Source organism: Coregonus lavaretus (genome assembly GCF_964263955.1).
Source record: "Coregonus lavaretus genome assembly, chromosome: 14".
Taxonomy (NCBI): domain Eukaryota; kingdom Metazoa; phylum Chordata; class Actinopteri; order Salmoniformes; family Salmonidae; genus Coregonus; species Coregonus lavaretus.
This window is the reverse complement of record NC_140001.1, coordinates 13,333,896-13,360,614: the sequence shown is the minus strand read 5'-3', so window position 1 is coordinate 13,360,614 and position 26,719 is coordinate 13,333,896. Positions and strand designations below refer to the sequence as shown.

The 26,719-nt window shown below is 43.8% G+C and overlaps 1 protein-coding gene across 2 annotated transcripts; it reads right to left on the bottom strand.

The window, feature by feature from the left end:
• Nucleotides 1-74: 74 nt before the first annotated feature.
• dab2ipa (DAB2 interacting protein a) lies at nt 75-26,380 on the bottom strand (the record flags this gene model as incomplete). 2 transcript variants are annotated; one of them, XM_084176539.1, is made up of 14 exons in its annotated part: nt 26,227-26,380; nt 25,430-25,528; nt 24,766-25,320; nt 18,091-18,235; nt 17,139-17,283; nt 16,733-16,969; nt 13,722-13,923; nt 13,283-13,485; nt 9,856-10,785; nt 9,667-9,679; nt 3,876-4,028; nt 1,857-2,059; nt 899-986; nt 75-242 (listed from the first exon to the last, which is right to left on the bottom strand). In XM_084176539.1, exons 1-14 carry the CDS (start codon nt 26,368-26,370, stop codon nt 75-77), a joined length of 3,285 nt encoding a protein of 1,094 aa, XP_084032665.1. In that variant the 5' UTR covers nt 26,371-26,380. The 2 variants fall into 2 exon arrangements, with proteins under 2 accessions (XP_084032665.1, XP_084032664.1); XM_084176538.1 differs by lacking the exon at nt 9,667-9,679 and having other exon boundaries at nt 9,882-10,785.
• Between the last annotated feature and the right edge of the window lie 339 nt (nt 26,381-26,719).

Below are 26,719 nucleotides of genomic sequence, written 5' to 3'. Positions count from 1 at the left end.
CTGGGTGTGGCTAGTTCCTCCTCCCTCCTCCTGCCCAAGCGTCATTGAGTTGGGCTTGGCCCCCTCTCCTCTCCCTAGCAGTTGCTGCTGTTCCTGAACTCTCCGTTCTCCGTGATCTGGAGCTTGGTGGGGTTGGTAGGGGAGATGCCGTTACGGGTCTGCATGCTGTAGCGCTCCTTCAGCTGGGTCAGAGCGCTCATCAGGCGGGCGTTGGCCGCGTCCAGAGACGCGATGTGTTTCTCCTGCAAAGTGAGGAGGAATACAGAAGGATGGAGGAAGAGAAGGAAGGAGGGAGGTAGAGAAGGAAGGAGGGAGGTAGAGAAGGAAGGAGGGAGGTAGAGAAGGAAGGAGGAAGGTAGAGAAGGAAGGAGGGAGGTAGAGAAGGAAGGAGGGAGGTAGAGAAGGAAGGAGAGAGGTAGAGAAGGAAGGAGGGAGGTAGAGAAGGAAGGAGGGAGGTAGAGAAGGAAGGAGGGAGGTAGAGAAGAGGAGGGTTGTCGCCACACAATCCAATGAATCCTTCATAACATGGCTCTGATGGACTGTACTACAGCTTCTCAGCAAACCAACATGACTTAAACAAAACAAGCAGCCACTATTGTAAACAGAAAGGGAATGTTGCTGAAGTAAAAACGTAGAATGTCCACATACAGTACATTCTGTACTTGTTACAGTAATTCCAGTGGCTGGATTGTTTGCAGTGAGTGACACCTATCATTTTCAATCTGAGTAGGTTGTTAACATTTATAACGCCAGAGGGCGCTGTTCTCTTCAAGTCTGTAGTCTGACATGTTACAGTAAATCTGTGAATACAATATTTGAGTAAATACTTTCTATTTACAGTTGTGGAAAAAACATATCTTGCCAGGCAAAACATCTCGTGTGGACACTAAGCACTCACCTGGGCTTCAATGATCTTCTGTTTTGAGTCCACTATCGACTGCATATCTGAATGATCTTTCTTCAGTTCCTCCTCAACAGACATCAGCCTGAAAGAGTAACAAAGATATGTCTGTACTGATGGCTGGAGTTGTTGATTGATTGACTGGTCCCGTGTAGCTCAGTTGGTAGAGCATGGCACTTGCAACGCCAGGGTTGTGGGTTCGATTCCCACGGTGACCAGTACAAAAAAAGTATGAAAATGTATGCACTCACTACTTTTTAAATTTTTTACAGTGATGTTAAAAAGATCACATTTATCTTCTCGATGCATAGCACAGACAACAGAACAAATAAATGTGAGACATTAAAAACACAGTTGTACACAAAACCAGGACCAAATGACAAAGTCCATAGTTGACAGTTCATCCGTTTTGTCACCAAAGCCCCATATACTACCCACCACTGTGACCTGTACGCTCTTGTTGGCTGGTCCTTACTACATATTCGTCGCCAAACCCACTGGCTCCAGGCCATCTATAAATCACTGCTAGGCAAATCCCCGCCTTATCTTAGCTCAATGGTCACCATAGCAACACCCATCCGTAGTATGCGCTCCAGCAAGTATATCTCACTGGTCATCCCCAAAGCCAACACCTCCTTTGGCCGCCATTCCTTCCAGTTCTCTGCTGCCAATGACTGGAACGAATTGCAAAAATCTCTGAAGCTGGAGACACTTATCTCCCTCACTAACTTTAAGCATCAGTTGTCAGAGCAGCTTACCGATCACTGCACCTGTACACAGCCCATCTGAAATTAGCCCACCCAACTACCTCATCCCCATATTGTTATTTATTTTGCTCATTTTCACCCCAGTATCTCTATTTGTACATCATCTTTTGCACATTAGATGATGTACACATCTTTTGCTCCAATTTAAAGTGACACCAGTCTCCACTGGTAGGTAGAGGACACCTCACCTGGTGATGATGCTCTTCATCTGGAGCTCCTTGTCGTCCTGCTGCCGGCGCAGGCGCTCCTCCGTGTCCTCCAGGCGCGCCTGGTACTCCAGCAGCATCGTCTGGGTCTGCTCGTCCTGGCCGTTAAGGTGACACTCATACTCCTCCAGCTTCTTGGCTGACTGACACAGCTTGTCCTGCAGGATGGCGATTTCCTGCTGGTACTGGGCACAGGACAGAGTGGCAGTTGGGAGTCAGTGACAGACCAGTGTCGCACGCACACACACTTGTCATTCCCAAAGCAGCTCCCATTCAGTGGGCTATGAGACAGTTTGTCGTTGGGTTTGATATGCTTCTGTTTTTCTTGGACTCAACTGCTGACAGAAGAGTAGTCTTACCATCCTCTGTGGAGTAACTACTGTAATGTACAGTGTATGCTAATGCAAGTGTATGGATGAAAACTCAGGTTCACAATCAAGTCAAAGCTCCTAGTCATGCTATGAAACGCCGGCCCGGGTTCAAATGTGGGATCCTGCAAAGCTTTCAGGTACATTTCTACTGTCTCTGCAAGCAAGTGAATCTCAAACAGATTGATGAAAATAATACATCCTACAGCGTTTAACAAGCTATTAAAAAAAGTAAAATGGGATTTAAGGGATGCAGGGATTTTATTTCTACTTAGAATGACATTCCCGACACTGCTGTTGCGTAATGTACTAACTAGGCTCCATAGAAACCATACAGTAGACAGTACCTGGTCTAAAACCATAGTGATTGAAATATGCCTAATTCTTCAAATATAATATTCTAGCACTGAGTACTGTATTCTGTCTGTTTAATACAAAGATTAAAGAGCCCTTCAACTAACTTCAACTAAGGACATTATAATGGGCATTTACGGGTAGTAATTGTCCAAAATAATTAACAGAAGTTGGATTTGTAAGAATCATCATTATCACTTAAAAAGGAAAGTGTTTGGTTCTCACTTTGGCAGAGGTGAAATGATCACTAAAACACCTTAAAAACATCTAGAAATTGAAAGCCATGAATTTGTGTGTGATGAAAACGTGTCCGTGTATGTTTCGCTGATAAGTGTGTTCGAGTGCAATATGTTGCTGGTGTATAATTAATTGGAGTAGCTAGGGAAATTGGCAGAGAGAGGGGAGGGCACACTCAGCCTATACCCATCTAGCAGATTGGCATTTATTGTCATGAATCCTGCCCTGGAGGCAGCTCTGCAGAGTGATCTAGCTGGCACAGCCACAAAATCTAACCCTAACCTTACCCACACTGCTAACCCTAACCACACTGCTAACCCTAACCTTAACCACACTGCTAACCCTAACCTTAACCACACTGCTAACCCTAACCTTAACCACACTGCTAACCCTAACCTTAACCACACTGCTAACCCTAACCTTAACCACACTGCTAACCCTAACCTTAAATTAAGACCAAAAGCACATTTTAGTTTTCATGAATATTTATAACATAGCCAATTTTGACTTTGCATCTGGCCCATCTAGCAGAAAATCACTCAGCTCTGCCTCCAGGGCAAGATTCATGACAATAAACGTCAACCTACACCTGGCAGTCTACCTATATTTCAACAATGTCAGAATAGAGAGGCTAATTCAACTCGTATACTGTAGTATAATTACACCACCAGTATACAGTATATCATGGTACTTCTCTCTGCACACAGTATCATTTTTCTTTCCACTTAAGCAGCAAATAACCCTTTAATATCCACAAATTCAAATCATGGAAGACCTGCTAGTAGGGAGAGATCCATTACCTCGGCCCGGTCTTTGCTTTCACTTCATCAATAACACCCCTGTAAAGAAGTAGAGTAGCTGTGCTGAATGGTGTTGTGATGTTGTAGCTGTGCTGAATGGTGTTGTGATGTTGTAGCTGTGCTGAATGGTGTTGTGATGTTGTAGCTGTGCTGAATGGTGTTGTGATGTTGTAGCTGTGCTGAATGGTGTTGTGATGTTGTAGCTGTGCTGAATGGTGTTGTGATGTTGCGCTAGACATTACCTTTTCAGTCTGGGTGAGCTCCTCTTTGTTTCGGAGGTCTTCCCTGTGCTTGGTATCTGGGTCAACTCCCTCTTGGTCTAAATACTGCACATTCATATTCAACAGCCAAGCAGCAGTGCGGTCCAGGGCATTGGGGTTCACAGGGGAGGGCACCTGGTGGAACACACACAAAAAGCACGCACGTGTACACACACACACACACACACACACACACACACACACACACACACACACACACACACACACACACACACACCCACCCCTTCTGGTAAGTAATGATTAGAAGAAGTGCGGCAGGGTAAATAAATGTTGCATGATGAAAATCACAAGCTACAATAGGACTCTTTTTCGAGTACTCGAACTGAAAATATGTGCGCATTTATCTATATGCCAACAATGCCTAATTTACCATTACTATTACAGATAACAAATCCTAATTGCTTAATTGCCTCAATAAAAAAGCAAGTGCCATTTAAGATTAATTTATTGAAACCGTAATATCAACTTGTTATTGTATTATATCGTGGAACACAATCTTCAAAAAGGCTGTAACCTCAGCAGTGGCGCTTGCTTGTAGAAACCTATGGCTGTGCAATGGCATAGCCTTGTTTTGTTAATTTAGCAGACAGACGCTCTTATTTCCCGAGCCCTTATCACAGTCAAGACACACCTATTTTATAGTTTTAAAAAACATGACGTAATCTAACAGAATAAAATAGAAACAGACTATTTTTCCAAATGAATAAAGTTACCAGTTTGAAGTGATGAGCATCTCATGCCTGGAGCAGTTACAGTATTCTCAGAGTGACAATTTGAAACGGGGCTCAATTTGGTTGAGTTGAAAGAAGAAAATACATCTGGGTTAGAAACCAACATTTGTCTTCTTTTCGATATACAGACGTTCGATTTAGTTTAATCTGCCTCTTCTTTGGAATTTTCAAAATGAACAATTCCACATTGAACACTGCATGTGATGAATTACGGCCACGAAATCTGTTTGGTGAGTAGGCATATGCTTAATGATTCTGATGAAAATACGCTCTTTATCAATCTAATGTTTTTGCATATTGTCAGTGTGGAACCTGTCTATGTTTAGGGGGGTTATAGTCTAGGCTAACCAACTCTAAAATGCATTAGCAGTTCGCAAAGTAGCTTAAGCGTAAAATAGATGCGACGCAATTATTCAAAAACTGTAGCTCGGTGTTAGAACACATATTTTCCTACTTCAATCAACCAGTCCATTTTGGATTTGTGATAAAACTGTCATCATTTGGCAAGGAATGTAGCTTGTGTTTCCCATCAGTTAGATATATTTTTATAGGCATTTATTTCAGTAGGCCTAGCGGGAGCTTGTGTGTGTGTGTGGAGGGAGCGGTTGGAATGCTGCAATTGAGTGAATAAGACACGGAGGGGAAAGGGAATTTAGGGAAAAGAACAGTGTGATGATTAGTTTCATTTTGTACAAATGGAACACTAGATTCAAAGCAAATGAAAAAAAATGGGTTAAAGATGGAGCTTTGACGTCTGTTCGAGTATTCGAGTACTCATTCCCATCCCTTCAATGGGAAGCCAGTGTCTACTGAGGAGTAGAGCAGAGCCTGTGTCTACTGTGGAGTAGAGCAGAGCCAGTGTATTCAGCTAGGGGGGGGATCAGAGGAACAAGGGTGAAGCAAGGGGAAGGCACAGGGTTGGTTGTTTTGCATTGGTGAATTGTCCATGTTCATCTTAGTAAGGAATCACGAGAGCTTGGTATCAAGTCTCTAAAACCTTGATAAAGAAGATTTTAATAATTGAAGGAATTTATTTGTTTAATAGCGAAATGGTTCAGTTAGTCTATATGTTAAACCCGTCTTTTCACCTGCCCCCTGGTGCGTTCCCTAAAAAAACCCTCCTACTCTGGCTGGGACCTGGCGACCACCACAAACCCACAGAGAGAGAGACCCAAATACAGCGTGGAACTTGTTTTGATCCTAAATATTACCAAGGAGAGGGGTGCAGTTGTGTTTAGCTGGTAAATGCTCCATCTGTTAATAATGAGGGTTTATTCAGACCACAGACAAAACTGATTTAGTTGAGTGGAACAGGCATTTAATAACCACTACGTCCATAGTCACAATTAATTCTGCCTGTCTAGTCCATTCGCAGGCATCAGCACAGAGGCCTGTAGGGTACCGCCTCTGGACTCACTGCCCTGGGTGATTTGCTATTGGCTTAGTGAGGCTGAGTGTTATTAATGCTTATTGAGGCCAATTGGGCATTAAATCCATACTGTCTCCACCAACCACAGTGACTGTGAGCTGGAGACCTCCACCGAGGTCATATCCTGCCTGGCTCATCCCTCAAGGCCACAGATGAAGTTAAGCTAGCAATGCTAATGGGCTTGGCTGTGTGTATTATTATTCTGAAGTTCAGCCATTGGTTATGGAGAGTTACTCCTCATCAGAATCTAATTTCCTACCTGCAGCACCTAGTACAATGCAATCCAAACTCTGGCCAGATAGATATTAAGTGGTTACTCAACCAAGAGCTTATCAAATCTAGTGTTGCACGGTATACCGAAACTTCGGTACTTATTCAATACTAGAACATGAAAAACGGTTTGGTACTTTCAATACTTCTGTCAAATGTGTCTCACTTCATATACGGATTGAGAGGATCGAGTCTGTCTAGTAATCTGTCTGAATCTTCTCAAGGGGGCAGTAGCTAGCCAGGCAGCCGACACAGTGCAAGCAAGAGAGAGAAAATGCAGACAGTATGGCTTCTTCAAACGAAAACATCATACCTCCACGCCCACAGCTTGTTGAAAACACTGGCTGCAGAAGCGAACTATGGGAATATAAGGGCCAGCCCACCTAAACTACTAAGCAAAAGGTGTTGCAAAGCAGTGCAAGGGAGGTTTCGATTCAAAACCACATAAAAAACACTATTTTACACATGCCATTTGCATTGTAATGTTGTCGTTATTCTACTAAATTTGAATGATTTTTGACTGACAATGACATGAACATACACTGAGTGTACAAAACATTAAGGACAAATGCTCTTTCCATGACAGACTGACCAGGTGAATCCAGGTGAAAGCTATTGATGTCACTTGCTAAATCCACTTCAACCAGGGTAGGAGAAGGAGACAAGTTAAAGAAGGATTTTAAACCTTGAGACAATTGTGATATGGATTGTGTATGTGTGCCATTCAGAGGGTGAATGGGCAAGACAAAAATATTTAAGTGCCTTTGAACAGGGTATGGTAGTAGGTGCCAGGCGCACCGGTTTGTGTCAAGAACTGCAACGCTGCTGGGTTTTTCACGCTCAACATTTTCCCGTGTGAATCAAGAATGGTCCACCACCCAAAGGATATCCAGCCAACTTCACACAACTGTGGGAAGCATTGGAGTCAACATGGGTCAGCATCCCTGTGGAACGCTTTCGACACCTCGTAGAGTTCATGTCCCAACGAATTGAGGCTGTTCTGAGGGCAAAAGAAGGGGTGCAACTCAATATTAGTAAGGTGTTCTTAATGTTTTGTACACTCAGTGTATATTCAGCATGACATTCATGTGAGGATTATAATATGATTACACAACCCAAAAGTAAGGTGAAATGCACTCATAACTTGATAGCAATATATTTAGACTACTTTGCGTTTGTCTGCGCTTGCTAGCAGTGGCCAGTAGCCACTAGCCAGCCAGTCCTGGGCAGAGCATTGCAGCCTGGGAAGTGAAATGCACTCTACAAATCGTAGTATATTGTGTAAATTCCATTGTATTTCTATGGCGTGTAGACTATTGTAATATAGAAGCTTCAGAAATGAGTTTCAAAGTGTTTTTCATGTCATTTTGTAACTAAACTACTCATTTACTACATCCAATTATTTAACTGTAATGAATTATGAGTCTAATGAATGTCATTTGACCCAATATTTTGGCAAATTAACTCTGATATGTATCGAATTACATTTTAAAACAATTTAGATGTAATTGTACAATTATTTTGTCTGCTCTGAGTCTCCGATATGGTTTGAAGGAATTCTTCCGTTTTTTAATATGGTGTTTTATTTTTGCAACATAATTTAATATAGAATAGAAGATATTCTATTTGTTCTACAAGTTATCAACATTTTGTTTAATGTTTAAACAAAATAAAGCCCAGTGGTTATTCTGTGACTTTAGCTAATAATATTAAATTTTTTTTGCCATGGTATCGTTTTGGTATTGAGTATCGTTTTGTAATTGAATATCGTTTCAGTATCGAGTATTATGATACTCAACCTGGTATCGAAGTAAAAAAATCTGGTATCGTGACAACACTAATCAAATCAAAGTTTATTGGTCCCGTACACAGTTTAGCAAATGTTATAGCGAGTGCAGCTAAATGCTTATGTTACTAGTTCCTAACAATGCAGTAAAATGTCAAACAAGTACACCAACATTTTTTTATTTATTATGTCGGAACGAATCCAATTAACAACCCAAATAGCACTAACAGTAAACCAAATGCAATCTCTACGTATATACACTGGATTAATTGACACAAGATATACTAAGAATGATATGTACAGCAGTAGATACAGTGGGGAGAACAAGTATTTGATACACTGCCGATTTTGCAGGGATTTTGGCCCACTCCTCCATACCTTCTCCAGATCCTTCAGGTTTCGGGGCTGTCGCTGGGCAATACAGACTTTCAGCTCCCTCCAAAGATTTTCTATTGGGTTCAGGTCTGGAGACTGGCTAGGCCACTCCAGGACCTTAAGATGCTTCTTACGGAGCCACTCCTTAGTTGCCCTGGCTGTGTGTTTCGGGTCGTTGTCATGATGGAAGACCCAGCCACGACCCATCTTCAATGCTCTTACTGAGGGAAGGAGGTTGTTGGCCAAGATCTCGCGATACATGGCCCAATCCATCCTCCCCTCAATACGGTGCAGTCGTCCTGTCCCCTTTTCAGAAAAGCATCCCCAAAGAATGATGTTTCCACCTCCATGCTTCACGGTTGGGATGGTGTTCTTGGGGTTGTACTCATCCTTCTTCTTCCTCCAAACACGGCGAGTGGAGTTTAGACCAAAAAGCTCTATTTTTGTCTCATCAGACCACATGACCTTCTCCCATTCCTCCTCTGGATCAAGCAAACTTCAGACGGGCCTGGACATGCGCTGGCTTGAGCAGGGGGACCTTGCGTGCGCTGCAGGATTTTAATCCATGACGGCGTAGTGTGTTACTAATGGTTTTCTTTGAGACTGTGGTCCCAGCTCTCTTCAGGTCATTGACCAGGTCCTGCCGTGTAGTTCTGGGCTGATCCCTCACCTTCCTCATGATCATTGATGCCCCACGAGGTGAGATCTTGCATGGAGCCCCAGACCGAGGGTGATTGACCGTCATCTTGAACTTCTTCCATTTTCTAATAATTGCGCCAACAGTTGTTGCCTTCTCACCAAGCTGCTTGCCTATTGTCCTGTAGCCCATCCCAGCCTTGTGCAGGTCTACAATTTTATCCCTGATGTGCTTACACAGCTCTCTGGTCTTGGCCAATATGGAGAGGTTGGAGTCTGTTTGATTGAGTGTGTGTACAGGTGTCTTTTATACAGGTAACGAGTTCAAACAGGTGCAGTTAATACAGGTAATGAGTGGAGAACAGGAGGGCTTCTTAAAGAAAAACTAACAGGTCTGTGAGAGCCGGAATTCTTACTGGTTGGTAGGTGATCAAATACTTATGTCATGCAATAAAATGCAAATTAATTACTTAAAAATCATACAATGTGATTTTCTGGATTTTTGTTTTAGATTCCGTCTCTCACAGTTGAAGTGTACCTATGATAAAAATTACAGACCTCTACATGCTTTGTAAGTAGGAAAACCTGCAAAATCGGCAGTGTATCAAATACTTGTTCTCCCCACTGTATATTAGAGTGACCTACATTCCTAATACAAGCCTGCAGACACAGTGTCTGTCCAGGATAACAGTGATTCCCCCCCCCCAACCACACCACATGATGTTACATGCTCTACTCACTTTGTGCAGGGTGCGCTGCTTGGTCTCAGGACTGTCCCCTTTGGAAAAGGACGACTGCTGTCTCAGACGGTTGCCGCCACTGGGCCCCCAGTCGGGGGATGATGACATAATGCTGCCGCTGGAGGGCCGCGGCCCAGGGTAGGCTGTCTGGAGCATGTTGGGCGGCGTCCTGCCCCTGGTGACGGGCGTAGGGGGCTGGTCTATCCTGCGCTGGGGGCCGGCGCTGTTCTGCCGCGGCACGTTGGGCTGGTGCTCCCCGAGGGACAGCTGGCGGCGGGTGGTGAACTCACTGCTGCTGCCTCCTCCGCTACTGACCGCCACCCCCTGGGTGAGGAAGACCCCCGGGTGCTTGGGGGTGTCCTCTGTGTTGTTGCCCTGAGAGCTGACGGAGCTGTGGCCATCGGAGCCCGAGTCGGCCAGGGGACCCCGCGGGGAAACGCTTATGGTCATCCCCGTGGCCATCTGGTAAACAGGGTTCTGGAAGGAGAGTGGGGCCAGGAGCTGTGAGGGCCTCCCTGGGCCTGGGGTGCTGCTCTCTGTGCTGGGGGTGTTGGGGGTCTGGCCTGTCCTCCTCAGAGTGGGCCCGGGGCCGGGAGTGGGTATGATGCCCTGAGGGGTGCGGGCGGCCCAGCCCCCAGGCCCAGGGGTGACTGGGAACTGGCTGTCGTTGAAGAGCATGTCGCTGGGGGAGGCAGGGCCAGGGGTACTCTCCAGGCTGCGGCTGTCCTGCAGGTCTACCATGGACAGACTCTTGCTGCTGTTGGGGAGCTGTACCTCAGCCTCGTTGGCCTCCGAGTAGCTGGAGCTTCTGGCTGGAGACTGCTGGATGCCAGAGTTCCTCGTCACAAAGAATAAATCCTTGTTCTCTGGGGTTGGCGACGGCAGCCTCGTAAAATCAACCAACCTGCACCAAGACAACAGCATCAAATGAGATAAATGTTGTTTTAGACCGGAGACACTGTAAAGATAATACCCTTCCAAAGAACTGTCAAGAAATTGCTGAATTGTAAAATCAACATCTATTAAAAAGGCCCAGTGCAGTCAAAATTATGTTTTTCCAGTGTTTCATATCATATGGAAACAAGGCATATGTCGCACGTCACTACCTCACAGGAGAGGCATTTGAATGTAAACATTTTTTAAAATATTTGTTGTTGTTGTTGTTGTTGTTGTTGTTGCAGAAATGCCTTCTGGAATGTGACATTTCATGTGCCTTAATAACACATTTGAATGCCATCTGTAAATACGAATAAAATTGTTAAATTACGAGCCTAGTCGGTTTAGCCACGGAAAACACAGGAACCTTCCCGCTAGCCATGATTGGCTGAGACAATGGATGGGTTGGACATGCCGAGAGATTGGTCTGCCATGTAGCATGCGTCTGTCTATAACATGAGCTGCTCAGTATGTGTAGGTAATCCTTTCTAATGCTGCTTTTTTTTTAAGATATCATGAAGAATTGCAAAAAACACCTGTCTCCGGATTACATCTTCAAACTAAGGGCAACCATGGCATCCGTGACAGAGAGGGAGAAGCGTTCATCCATGTATACGGGTAAGAAAGTCTAGCTAGCTACATTTTCAGATATTATACGTTTTTAATTTAGTAAGAAAGTCATTTTCATTGCAAGTTAAAGCATACTGTTAGCTAGCTAGCTAACGTTAGCTGGCTGGCTAGCTAACGTTACGTGTATGATCTGTGTAGTAATATTATTCGTATCTCAGAGCCATTTGCATTGCTAGTTATAGCCTGATGTTAGCTAGCTAGCTAACATTGAACCTAGTTGGTTAGCTTTAGCTACCGGTAGATTAATGCAGGGTAGTAACGTTATGAGTTGGGATTATGGTTCATTGTTTAACTAGCTAGCTAGCTACATGTCTAAACAAAAGACTCCACTATGCAAGTAATAATTTCACTGTACCGTTTACACCTTCTGTATCCTGTGTTTGTGACAAATAAACATGGATTTTATTTGCTATAGTATGTGTTTACCAGAGACGGTAATGTGAAGAACAACATGGCCTGTACCAATGTCAAATTAGGATATAACTTTAGGTCAACAAGACAGTGTCCAAGTTCTAAAATTCTCAAGTAGAATGCCCTGCTTTTTTTTCGTCACACTCACAACTGTAAGCTATTTTCTGTAATTAGCTCGCCCTTAAATTGTAAATAATGATCTTCTTGTGAGTTTATTTTCCTGTAATAATGAATACAAATTAGCTAAAGTTAAGACGTGTCAGCTATATGATATGGTCATTATTTGAACTGGCTAGCCAGCTAGCTAACAAACTAGAAACGAACCAAAACATTGTTTAGAAAGTTGCTTTTAGTTTCCTGATTTGCTAGATTGATATATACTAAATTCTTTTTTTTAAACGGATGGGTTTCTTGTTGTATTTTTTAAATATTTTTTTTATTTTTTCCTCCTCTGGTTTATTGGTGTTAAAATACACCAGTTATGCTATTTTGGACCACCAGGCTGTCGTTTTTGTGTTTATACTTTTTCATAACGACAAGTTTGATGTCGGACGACAATAGAATGTTCATGATGTCACTGCAACAACTTTATAAAGACATGTCGATAGACGTAGTATAAACCAGCCTTTAGTCTTGAAATATTTGGTTGTTTAATACACTACCGTAGTCACCGTACAGTTCAGCACATGGCCGCACGTGAATCCTTAAAGAGATGGTTGGGCTAAGGCTTAAGAGGGTGTGAACGATGCTGAATGGGTATTGACAATGAAGAGCTCTCCAGTAAATGTACCAAAACATTCAAGGGCCATTTTCTCAAAAGTGGGGTTACAAGTTTATCAACTTTCAAAGCAGAATTACTTTCCCATTGTTCCTCAACTGTAGGGTATGATATACCATTTTCTAGCACTGAGTCTCTACTTTTATCTAATGTAAAAAACACCATTTCAAATTTTGCTACATAAAACCGAATCGAGCCGGTTGGTCACATATTGTACAATAGCTGATGAAACTGACACTGTAAAAGAGTTGTCTTTCCATTGCGACGTCACTATGCGGTAAATTGGTTAACAGACCAATAACAAAGAGAGTTCCAAACCGCTCTGCCAATAACAGCTAGTTTTCAGTTTCCCCCTCTCCACTCAGACCACTCCCAGACAGTCCATGCAACATTCTTGCTTGAGAAATAGTTTTTTTGCTAAAAAGCAATTTTTGCCAATTTTAATGGAAACCTATTACAGTAAGGTACTTAACTGTTACCCAGAAATTATTTGATAGCAATATAAAAACGACTGCATTGGGCCTTTAAGTTAAATGTTGAAATGCTGATAATGTAAACTCCCACATAGATCTCCAGATCTCTGCAGGTTGTGTGTGTCATACGAAGCATAAATAACACTGTCATTAGAATTCTGTGGCCCCCTTACCCAGAGAGCTCGCTGTCCATGACCATCTTGTGAAGAGGTAGGCCGGTGGAGAGGCTGCAGCTTGCCAATGGGAGGGGGAGGGGAAGGGGGGGAGAGCCCATGCGCTCTGTAGGGGTGGACACCTGTACCCCAGATGGGTTGGTCAGCGCTGAGTTCACGTCCCACAGTATACGGGCCAAGGGACCCAACTTAGAGGCTGTGCTCTGCAGGGAGACAAAATAATAATGCACACTAATATCTCCCATGCATATGTCTCATGCAATTCCTATGAACTCATTATTTAGTAACATGTCATTTTCACATATAACATCAGCATGTCCCCCTTTTGTCAAGCCCATTGAAAAGGACTAGTATCCGGTCGCTCGGTCGCTGAAAGTAGCGCGTAGTGCGAGTGTGTCATTACAGAGTAAATCCCAGTAGTGTGGTGAAATCCTGGTACCTGGTCCAGCTGAGAGACGTCCTCGGCCAGCAGGGAGTGCAGGGAGGAGAGCTCGTGGCCCAGGTCAATGTAACCCTCAAACCCTGCCGTGTTGGAGATGGTCTCTGGGTTGGAGATCTCCAGCAGGAAGCGCTGCATGTTGGTCCACTCGTGCTCCAGGAACTGGTTCATAAAGGACATGTACTCCTCCTTGTTACCAAACCTGGACAGATAAAGGAACAAAAACAGAAGGAATTATGCGGTTTTCAACAGATAAACACACCAACATGTATATTTTTTGGATGCGCACTAGTGGTGCGTGGGTCAGTTGTTTGTTCACCCGCACCTGCCCGCAATTGCTAATAACCCATCCGCAACCGCCCGACTATATGTGATAAAGTGAAAATATGAGGCCCGCACCCGACCCTAACCCGCTAATATAGAAAATGCGCTGTAGGCTACCGTCATAGATGGCTAAAATAATTTTGGACGGGGTGCAGGATTTTTTGGGGGCTGATTTAGATATGTTTTTGCTTATAATTTCTGATATTTCGACAGGCTATTTGTTAGTCTATAATTAGATACATGCAGCTTCTCGTCTGTCATTATATGTAGTCCTAGAAGACTAAATAAACCCCAGCTCACCAGAATGTCATAAATCGTTAGAATGAATGCTTCAATCTAGCTGACATTGGTAAAGTTCTCTGTCATCTCTGCTTCTTTCGTGGCGCAAAGACGTTAAGGGACTGGGGAGAAAATGCAATAACCCCCTCCAAAAAACTAAAGATTTTCTGTGCAAAATGTTGAAATGACATCAGTTTGGCCGGTTGTAAGGAAATAGAAGGCTGTGAAAACTACCCAACGTGTTTCTGATAAGATTTCAGTTCGGCTTGGATGCATATTTTATGTGGTTGAAATACTATTAGCTTTTATGATGCTGATAAAGATTGCACGTCTACAGATGGTATCCAACTAAGCATTCACATTCTCTCAAGATGCTGAAACAAAGAAATCATATTTCTCCAATCCTGTTCCAGAGTAAAAATGTTGCCTACATTTGCTGTATCATTTTACTGCAAGAAATGCTTTATTCTGCAGGAGTTAATATTACAGCTACAGTTGAAGTCAGAAGTTTACATACACCTTAGCCAAATACATTTAAACTCAGTTTTTCACAATTCCTGACATTTAATCCGAGTAAAAATTCCCTGTCTTAGGTCAGTTAGGATCACCACTTTATTTTAAGAATGTGAAATGTCAGAATAATAGTAGAGAGAATGATTTATTTCAGCTTTTATTTCTTTCATCACATTCCCAGTGGGTCAAAAGTTTACATACACTCAATTAGTATTTGGTAGCATTGCCTTTAAATTGTTTTACTTGGGTCAAACGTTTCTGGTAGCCTTCCACAAGCTTCCCACAATAAGTTGGGTGAATTTTGGCCCATTTCTCCTGACAGAGCTGGTGTAACTGAGTCAGGTTTGTAGGCCTCCTTGCTTGCACAAGCCTTTTCAGTTCTGCCCACTCATTTTCTATAGGATTGAGGTCAGGGCTTTGTGATGGCCATTCCAATACCTTGACTTTGTTGTCCTTAAGCCATTTTGCCACAACTTTGGAAGTATGCTTGGGGTCATTGTCCATTTGGAAGACCCATTTGCGACCAAGCTTTAACTTCCTGATTGATGTCTTGAGATGTTGCTTCAATATATCCACATCATTTTCCTTCCTCATGATGCCATCTATTTTGTGAAGTGCACCAGTCCCTCCTGCAGCAAAGCACCCCCACAGCATGATGCTGCCACCCCCGTGCTTCACGGTTGGGATGGTGTTCTTGGCCTTGCAAGATTCCTCCCTTTTTCCTCCAAACATAACGATGGTCATTATGGCCAAACAGTAATATTTTTGTTTCATCAGACCAGAGGACATTTCTCCAAAAAGTACGATCTTTGTCCCCATGTGCAGTTGCAAACCGTAGTCTGGCTTTTTTATGGCGGTTTTGGAGCAGTCGCTTCTTCCTTGCTGAGCGGCCTTTCAGGTTATGTCGATATAGGACTCGTTTTACTGTGGATATAGATACTTTTTTACCCGTTTCCTCCAGCATCTTCACAAGGTCCTTTGCTGTTGTTCTGGGATTGATTTGCACTTTTCACCCCAAAGTACGTTCATCTCTAGGAGACAGAACGCGTCTCCTTCCTGAGCAGTATGACAGCTGCATGGTCCCATGGTGTTTATACTTGCATACTATTGTTTGTACAGATGAACGTGGTACCTTCAGGCGTTTGGAAATTGCTCCCAAGGATGAACCAGACTTGTGGAGGTCTACAGTTTTTTGGGGGAGGTCTTGGCTGATTTATTTTGATTTTCCCATGATGTCAAGCAAAGTTTGAAGGTAGGCCTTGAAATACATCCACAGGTACACCTCCAATTGACTCAAATTATGTCAATTAGCCTATCAGAAGCTTCTAAAGCCATGACAATTTTCTGGAATTTTCCAAGCTGTTTAAAGGCACAGTCAACTTAGTGTATGTAAACTTCTTACCCACTGGAATTGTGATACAGTGAATTATAAGTGAAATAATCTGTCTGTAAACAATTGTTGGAAAGTGGTTGAAAAACAAGTTTTAATGACTCCAACCTAAGTGTATGTAAACTTCCGACTTCAACTGTATGTGATAGGTTATAGACCTACAGTCAGTGTCCAGATTTCAGTTTCCATTTAACCCATCTGACCAGTAGGCTACAGTTCCCTTGAGGTGCCATAGGCCTATTTGTAGTCCCCGTCTTGTGGCCGTTTAATTTGTATAGCGCCTCACAATCATCACACCAAATCTTTTCCAATGTAGCCTATAGATAGAAATTGCACAAGAATGATACATTTATGGATTTTTGAAGGTATTGTTTTCTCTTCACCCAACAGCTCTTCACCCACACAATATTTAAACCAGCCTGCCCTGCAGACATAACCGCGGGGACTGTGGGTTATGAGTCAACCCGTGCATCACTAACACACTCGTACACACACCCCCACTTACTTGGTGAAGTTGGCGAGGTTCTGCGTGACCTTGGCGATGAGCGTGAGGGTGCGTGCGGTGCGGTCGTCGGGGTACTCCTGCATCAGGTTGAAGAGTGACGGTGACATAACGGCTGGACACAGGAAGCGCAGGAACAGAGAGGCGCTGATCAGACGCTCGCTGATGTCCGGCCGGCCCCGACTGCTGCACTGCTGCCTCCACGAGGCAAACACCTCCTTCAGTTCCCGCGGGAAAACACTGCATGGAAACATTGGTAGGTACAATCATTTTTTTTTTGTACATCCTTTGCACAATTCAAGCTTTCATTAGACGATGGTGAAAGCTCTGAAAGCTTGGTAGTAGAATATGAGGGCTAATGCTAGCTACTTGTATTGGCAGAGAGGGGGAGGGATGTGTGTGTATTTACCGGTAGGAGTCGATGATCTTGCAGAAGGCCAGCTCACAGCACATCTTCAGGTTGCTCTGGTTCTCAGGGAGGTCTCCTGAGGAACACTTCCCCGGGTCTACCTCGCAGTTCTCGTCTGACTCGTACAGGGCTTTGATGAACTCTCCTGGGAGAGGGAGGGAGAACAGCACACAGGCCTGTTGTCACTACTCTGACTAGGACCACAATCTCCATTACAGTACATATAGGCCTACAGTTATGAAGATGCAATTTCTTTTGGCACTAAAATCATACAGTTCTGCTAGTTGGCACACGCTAATGTCATAAACACTGATAGAAAATCCACTTATTGTACTAGGTAAGGAAACTGCTGCTGTTATTTGCTATGACTGTTTATGGACTATTGGACTATTGGTGTTCAAAATATCTGGTGACGCATGACAAAACGTGGTAAAAAAACAGCACTGTTCCCTTTGTTGAATTGAGTTCCTCCTTCCATCGTACAAGTCCACGGACATCAGATGACAGACTCAAATCGCCACCCCACAGCTAGATTGATGAATCATTTTCTCACTGATTGTCTTGCACCAAGGTTTTACTTCGCTAGACAGCTAGTGAAAGAGCCCCGAGTTATTTTATTCCCTTTTCATTATCTTTGGTGATATACTTTTAAGAGGGCCAGTCAACCATCAAGGACAGATCGACGTTCTGAATCATTCAACACGGCTTCAAACAAAGTCACTTTCCAGAAAAACAATGAATTATTGATCTGAATAGTCACTTAAAAATGTACTGTGTGTGGAGAGTACAGGGAGTTTTTCTGAAGGCCAGATACTAGCCAGATGTATGATACTTAATGAACAATACATAGGCCTATTCCATGTGTTCATGGCTCCTCTTCTCTCCTATAATACTTTTGCTCTCTGCTGTAGTAGCAGCACTGTCTCCTTTAGTGTGTCTGGATGTCACGTACCTAGTGCGTCCTGCAGATACTTCTGCCCCACCAGTTTAAGGTACTCTTCAATGGCTTTGGTGGCCAGCGTGTTCTCCCTGAAGATCAGGTGCTCGTTCTCCCCACAACGATCCACTTCTGACATCATCAGGTCAGTCAGGAAGTCCTGAAAGCAAAATAGAACTGTGAGGCCCTGTTCCAAAACTTTGAAAATAAATGTCCTTCCTTCCTTCCTTCCTTCCTTCCTTCCTTCCTTCCTTCCTTCCTTCCTTCCTTCCTTCCTTCCTTCCTTCCTTCCTTCCTTCCTTCCTTCCTTCCTTCCACTGACCTCACCCAATTGGATAGGTAGGCTAACAGCAAGGTTTCCACAACATACTGTAGCTTTCACCAATCCTATCATGTCATCATAATTCTCAGAAGGGAGAAAGGAACGAAGCATACATTTTTAAAGTATTGGAACAGAGCATCGTGTCGCCTCGTCCCATATTCACCGCCAAGAACACACAAATACAACTTTGACAATAAGGTGAGTGAATGGGCACCGGCTGGGCAAAAACTGGTTGAATCAACGTTGTTTTCACGTCATTTCAACCCAAAAAATATACGTGATGACGTTGAATCAACATGGAAAACTGATTGGATTTGGAAAAAGTCACCAACGTAAGGGAATTTCATATTTTCTTTCACTCAACTTTTAACCTAAATCCAATGACATGGTGACATGTTCTGTTGATTTCACGTTGAATTCACGTTAGTTGACAGCTCAACCAAATGTAAATCAAAACTAGACGTTGAACTGACGTCTGTGCCCAGTGGGAAGGCAAAGGCTGATCAGACATGCATCATGGAACCAGGCAACCAGCGCCGCTGTTCTACCGAGGTGTGTGTTATGATGTGGTAGTGATCTCTGTAGATGAGTCCTGGGAACAGATCTTATTATTATTGCAATTGTTTTTTATTGGTTTTTAAAAGTAGCTAGAGACAGAACATAATGGACAGTAAAAACATAAATAGAGCAACAAGTTACATTGATACTATCCTATGCCCTGGGAACAGATCTAGATCGTGTGTATTGCAAGCAAATGAGCCTATCAATGTGATCTGAAATGCAGCACGTGAACAGTCTCTACATAAATAAATAACAGTGTACTGCTGCACAGCCCAAGCCTCATAATAAGCCTGATTGATACTGAGAGCAGTGAGTTTGGACAGAGAGAGAGAGACAGGCAGCTCAGACAAGTGATGACTCTTCCTCTCTTATCGATTCTGGGCTAATGGATCAAGTGGTTAGCCCCTCCACTCCCTTCCTTCCCCACTCCCAGTCCTTCTCAGGCCGTGTCCTTCTTAACCAGTCACACTCCCTCTTTATGAGCTCCTGTAGTCTGCTCTGGCTGACTGCAGTCACTTCTATGGGAGGCCTGGGGGTGCTATGCATGCTAATGAGCGTCAAAGGGAACATGCTATCGTAATCCCAAAGATTGTACCAGAGAGAGAGGTAGACATTTCAGCTACTGTACGCACAGTATCTACTGTATCAGCCAAATGTAGGCTAAATACCTGAATGCTCCTCGTCAATGTAACTGGTGCCTCCCATGTTGACACAAGCCGTGGTCCAGATCATCCAACCATTACACTATGGTATCTGGATGGTGCAGAGGATTATGACTATACGAGGTGCTGTGTATCCTAACAGACACTAACACAGTCACTCACAGCACACAGTCACTCACTGCACATCAGCCACACACACAGCCACGCACAAACACACACATACACACAGACTAAGCTATACCCGTCTCACACTACTGTGCTAAGCCGGGCCGGCATGGTTACGCATCCACCATAGTTGTTGGACCCATGTTGGGAAAGGGCAATATGAAAAGGAAATGATCCAAGTCTGCCCTAGCAGAGTACAATTCGGCACAATACTAGTGTGAAAATGGTTTTACTGTCCCACTCCCTACTGCTACCCCAAGACAGGCCTGGAGAACGGCTAGGGAAGTCTTTAACATGCACTGACTGCACTTACTAACACACTAAGCCAGGTGGGTAATACACTAACACACTATGCCAGGTGGGTAACACACTAACACGCTATGCCAGGTGGGTAACACACTAACACACTAAGCCAGGTGGGTAATACACTAACACGCTATGCCAGGTGGGTAACACACTAACAAGCTATGCCAGGTGGGTAATACACTAACACGCTATGCCAGGTGGGTAACACACTAACAAGCTATGCCAGGTGGGTAACACACTAACAAGCTATGCCAAGTGGGTAACACACTAACAAGCTATGCCAGGTGGATAACACACTAACAAGCTATGCCAGGTGGATAACACACTAACAAGCTATGCCAGGTGGGTAACACACTAACAAGCTATGCCAGGTGGGTAACACACTAACAAGCTATGCCAGGTGGGTAACACACTAACAAGCTATGCCAGGTGGGTAACACACTAACAAGCTATGCCAGGTGGGTAACACACTAACAAGCTATGCCAGGTGGGTAACACACTAACAAGCTATGCCAGGTGGGTAACACACTAACAAGCTATGCCAGGTGGGTAACACACTAACACACTAAGCCAGGTGGGTAACACACTTACTAACATGCTATGCCAGGTGGGTTTGTGAATAGATCACTAGGAGCAATATTGAAGCATATTTGAATCAATTGTGCCCTGGAAAGGGTGAGAAGCTGAACTTAAAGTGTTTGTCTCTTACAGTGTTTTGTCTTTTTGAAGTTGTAACCAATAGCAACAGTCATTTTAAAATGAAAGAGAGAGCCTCTAGACTAGCAGGAACCTGAGTGAAAGCATAGAGCCACAGATCCTTAGCTATCCATCTATTGGATTAGGGCTAAACAGGGAAATTAAATGAGAGGGAGGGGGTGTGAGCCACCACAGGGCAGTGGATAGATGCAAAATGAGGCAAAGCTCCACTTGTTTCTCAGAGCAGAACGTAGGCTAACATAATGAAGCTCCATCGCCCTATTGCTGTTCTAGCTAAGACTAATAGGCGTAAGCTTCTGTGGGGCATGGACATTATCACAGTGGTGTTACATAGCAGCAGCAAAGTTTGAGGGGCAAAGTCTAAAGAGAAGTTTCTGTGCTGAAACAGCACTCCGCAATAACAAGTGATGACCTTGTGCACATGAACACACACACACCAGCGTTAGCGTTCGGTCTCACTGCATGGTTTTATAGCAGGAGCTGAAGAGTGGATGGAGTGGAGCAGGAATTAATGAGGACGACTACGCTAATTACCACAGGAGGCTGACACTTCTCTCTCACCAGTCCCAGGAAGGAAAGCAGACAGCACAGTGGCCGTGTACCAGGTCACAACCACATTCATATTAGATATAGCATTGCTTGCTACTAGATAGATCACGTTCATGTAGCTCCTGAGAAGTGAAACACTTCTCCAGGCATGGTGAGATCTGATCATCTGCGCAGTTTGCAATAAAGACGGAACGTGGATAAAGACGGAATCTTAACATGACTTATATTGGTGGACATATTTACAAGAGATCTTAAAACACATTTTTAGCTTTGCTTTCCTAAGGGTGCTTTTTTTTTGGGGGGGGGGGGGGGGGGGGTAGATCAGCTTAATATTGCAGATAGATTGTAACTTCCATCAATGTAATTGTCTGCATCACTTCCAATCCCCCATGTTTTTATATATATATATATATACACACACATATATAAATACATATACATATGTATATATATACACATATATAAATACATACATACACACATACATACATACACACATACACATACATATACAGTGGGGGAAAAAAGTATTTAGTCAGCCACCAATTGTGCAAGTTCTCCCACTTAAAAAGATGAGAGAGGCCTGTAATTTTCATCATAGGTACACGTCAACTATGACAGACAAATTGAGAGAAAAAAATTCCAGAAAATCACATTGTAGGATTTTTAATGAAGTTATTTGCAAATTATGGTGGAAAATAAGTATTTGGTCACCTACAAACAAGCAAGATTTCTGGCTCTCACAGACCTGTAACTTCTTCTTTAAGAGGCTCCTCTGTCCTCCACTCGTTACCTGTATTAATGGCACCTGTTTGAACTTGTTATCAGTATAAAAGACACCTGTCCACAACCTCAAACAGTCACACTCCAAACTCCACTATGGCCAATACCAAAGAGCTGTCAAAGGACACCAGAAACAGGCTGGGAAGATTGAATCTGCAATAGGTAAGCAGCTTGGTTTGAAGAAATCAACTGTGGGAGCAATTATTAGGAAATGGAAGACATACAAGACCACTGATAATCTCCCTCGATCTGGGGCTCCACGCAAGATCTCACCCCGTGGGGTCAAAATGATCACAAGAACGGTGAGCAAAAATCCCAGAACCACACTGCAGAGAGCTGGGACCAAAGTAACAAAGCCTACCATCAGTAACACACTACGCCGCCAGGCCTGTAATTTTCATCATAGGTACACGTCAACTATGACAGACAAATTGAGATTTTTTTTTCCAGAAAATCACATTGTAGGATTTTAAATGAATTTATTTGCAAATTATGGTGGAAAATAAGTATTTGGTCAATAACAAAAGTTTCTCAATACTTTGTTATATACCCTTTGTTGGCAATGACACAGGTCAAACGTTTTCTGTAAGTCTTCACAAGGTTTTCACACACTGTTGCTGGTATTTTGGCCCATTCCTCCATGCAGATCTCCTCTAGAGCAGTGATGTTTTGGGGCTGTCGCTGGGCAACACGGACTTTCAACACCCTCCAAAGATTTTCTATGGGGTTGAGATCTGGAGACTGGCTAGGCCACTCCAGGACCTTGAAATGCTTCTTACGAAGCCACTCCTTCGTTGCCCGGGTGGTGTGTTTGAGATCATTGTCATGCTGAAAGACCCAGCCACGTTTCATCTTCAATGCCCTTGCTGATGGAAGGAGGTTTTCACTCAAAATCTCACGATACATGGCCCCATTCATTCTTTCCTTTACACGGATCAGTCGTCCTGGTCCCTTTGCAGAAAAACAGCCCCAAAGCATGATGTTTCCACCCCCATGGTGTTCTTTGGATGCAACTCAGCATTCTACGTCCTCCAAACACGACGAGTTGAGTTTTTACCAAAAAGTTATATTTTGGTTTCATCTGACCTTTTTTCCCCACTGTACATATATATATATATATATATATATATATATATACACACACATACACACATACATACATACATACATACATACATACATACATACACATACATATCCTTTAAAAATATATATATATATTCCCCTTTATTACTTTCCAACCCCGCCACCCTTTCCCCACTTGGAGTAAACTAGTGAACAACAACGCCTAGGCCTCTACTTCCAGCCCATACCCACTATCTACATTTTATGGACACAGTCAATTTTACAGTAATTACATTTTGTTTGTTCTTTCTCCTGAACTTCTTCTACTCTCAACCTCTCCGATCATTTTCATGATGTCCATCCGGTTTGCTTCTATAAGGGTGCTTTTTAGTTGTTCAGTTTGTGTCATTCTGTTGTTTTTTAACTTATGTTTATTGTGTAGTAAATATTTCAGCTTTTATTTTCATTGTGTTTTATTTGCTGCAATGTCTGAAATGTGCTGTATAAATAAAGCTTGATTTGATTTGATCTCTGTAGTAGGGGAGTTTTTCTTGTGTGGAGTTCGGCGACATTTCTCAATTCCATACAGTTCGATGTTACTGTTAGTTCAAAAACACCAAACAACAATCCCTCAATGGCATATATTGATTACCTAGATTAGAGAAGGACAGTTTACCACATAGCCTAACGTATGGCAAGTGGGGGAAAAAAGGGACAGAATTAAAATGATCTAGGCCTTTGTTTCAAATGAAACATAGTGACCACAGCCCATTGTCCTAAGTTGGAGGTATTACCAGAAGTTTGCTTTGTCCGTCAGTTAGTGTACACAAGTCCCCTTTCAGCTAGTCCTCATTAGAAAGTGCTAATACAATATATTCTTGTCATCACAGTACCCCAACCACCCACTAAGCACAGGTGGTTCCCATTCTCTTTCCACAGCAAGCTGGGTCGTGTTCATTAGGGAACACAACGGAAAACATTCCAAAGAGTTTTGCAACGGAAAACGAAAATGAGCCTTTTCTCACTGGACATGTCCCAGTAGTACGTCCCTGTTTCAGTTCACTTTCTTCTGTTTGACTCCTAATAAACACGACCCTCCCCAACCCAAACAGGAAGCATTCACATTCTTCTAGGTCTAGGAGACTGCTTACAGTAAGCATGTGGGAGGACTCCCAAAGACTAGAAATATGAGGCTAACTGGACTTTTAATCCCCAATCCTAGACTGAGACGAGATAACCTTATCTGGACTCCTTTTCAAACCCCAGACCCCTATTCTATCTAACCTAACCTTTTGCAGCTTAAGTGTGCAATATGCAGCTGAGATGATGTTGACTTATTATCCGAGACAATGGTATCACTGATTGTGACCAATCAAAGCCCTCACAGCTGTAATGACTACAATAGGAGAGCTGGCGAAGCTCTCCTTTACTATCAATTCGATCTGGGTTGTGTTTATATTTGACATTTTTTGGACTATCATTTGAAAATGGAAATGCAGAGAACACAACACACTATCGTTTGAGTGTAGGACAGCCTCTGTAGAGAGTAGGGGGCCTTACCTTAGCCTTGCCAGTGCTCTGTAGGATGTGCACCAGGGCACTGGCCATCTCCTCCTTGTTCTTCACACTGAGGCCAGGCTCCAGGATGGAGCACAGTAGCATGTAGTTATTGGTGATGTACTCTGCAAACTCCTTATATGACTCCATGGGCAGGATACTCATGCTCTGGTACCGCGACTTGAGCCGAATCATAGGTCCGGGAGTTTTCCCTTTGTTCGGGTTGGGCGTGCTCACAGAGTACCACTTCTCCACAAACTGGCGTCCCGTGACGGCGCCGGCGGGAATGTTGACCAGGCCCACATAGCTGTTCTTGTCCTTCTTTTTCTTTTTGTCCGTCTCCTTGTACAGGTGGACGGTGACACTTTTGATGGCAGGTAAGTTGTTGAACTCAAAGTGCTCTCCCCAGAACACATTGTCTGTTTTCAGTTTGCAGGTAGTCCGTGCGTAAAGCGTGTCATCCAGACACAACTCACAGAAATACCTTTTCTTGGCTGGAAGGTCCTTGGCCTCAATAATCCACAATTTTAGAAGGTTCTCCACACGCCGACTGTTGTCCTGTGAAAAACATCATGTGAGACTTTTCCTGGGTACTTTGACATGTATTCTATTGTATTATTATTTTCTTCCACAGAGGGCCCTATACGCTATATAGCATAGGGTTTACCTTGTTTGGATGTACAGCTCTCCTTAAGTTCTCCATCCATTTGTCCCTCTCGGCAGATGACCGGCACGAAAAGCATTTGGTTCCAGTGGAAGTGGTTACCTGTGAAAGTATGGCAGATGATTAAGCCCTTCCCTTTAGGTTATGGATCATGAAAAACACCCATAGGATGGCCTGTGTGTATCATCTAAAGCAGGGTTGGGTATCACACACACACACACATTCCAGCTGAGCTGCAGGGTCTGCACAGTGCACACTGATACCAGACTAAACAATGAGCCTGGACAGCCATTGAAATCCTCTTGCACTTGTTCACGAGAGAAACGCTTGTCGTTTTATGGCTGACCCCGTCAGACGTCCTCTCGGTCACAGAGCCATGGTCTGTCCAGCTGGCAGCGTGCTTTAGCATAATAGGCAGTAAATCCTTGTGATTGGGGACCCCTTGGCGCTCACCTCTCCGAGCAGATCCACAGAGAGCAGGAGCATGGAGATGCCAACAGATGGGTCAGGCAGACACACAGGCCCCTGCCGGGCAGAAAGCGGAGGGGCAGAGAGACCCTCCTCCCTAACAAATGCCCAGCCACACACTCACACTACCCAAAGGCACTGGCTGCTTGACAGACAGTCAGAGACCTGCTGGTTTTAAGACATATGTAATGGCGATGAAATGAAGAGTAGATTAAACACAATGCATTATATACAGAGGTTTAGGATCCTAAGAAATACTATTAAAAAGAGTCAGCGAGCCTTGAGCTGCGACAGTCATGAGAGGCAGTGGTGGTGGTGTGGGGTGGGCTCACCTCGAAGCAGTAGTCCTGGCCCAGGATGCTGCTGTGCACCGGTTTGATCAACACCTCATCCTCCATGCTGAGATCTAAAGCTTCTACTGCACTGCTGGGGCTGAGCAACGACTCGTGAGACCGCGATTCCTTCAGCCTCGGCATCAGATGGGATCTGAGGGAGAAGAGGAAGAGACACGGTCAGTCAGTCACACACATACAATGTTTCAACGCAGGCATCATGTGCCACACTGAGGGAGGAGGGCTGGGGGAGGCATGTGTTCCAAAACCAGATTGGTGTTGTGGGTACACCCTTTCGGATGCCATGGGCTCTGGCTCTACGGGGTTGGCATGACTGGGCTCTCTAGTATCTCCCAGCTGGTAGCTCTCCTGCTTGGACGGCTTTTTGATGGTCTGGCAGGTGGGGACGCTGCGCCAACACCATGCTTTAAAGGGCCTCTGGCAAATGGCAGAGCACAGCTGCAGAAACAGGGAGGTTGTAATCTTACTGGTC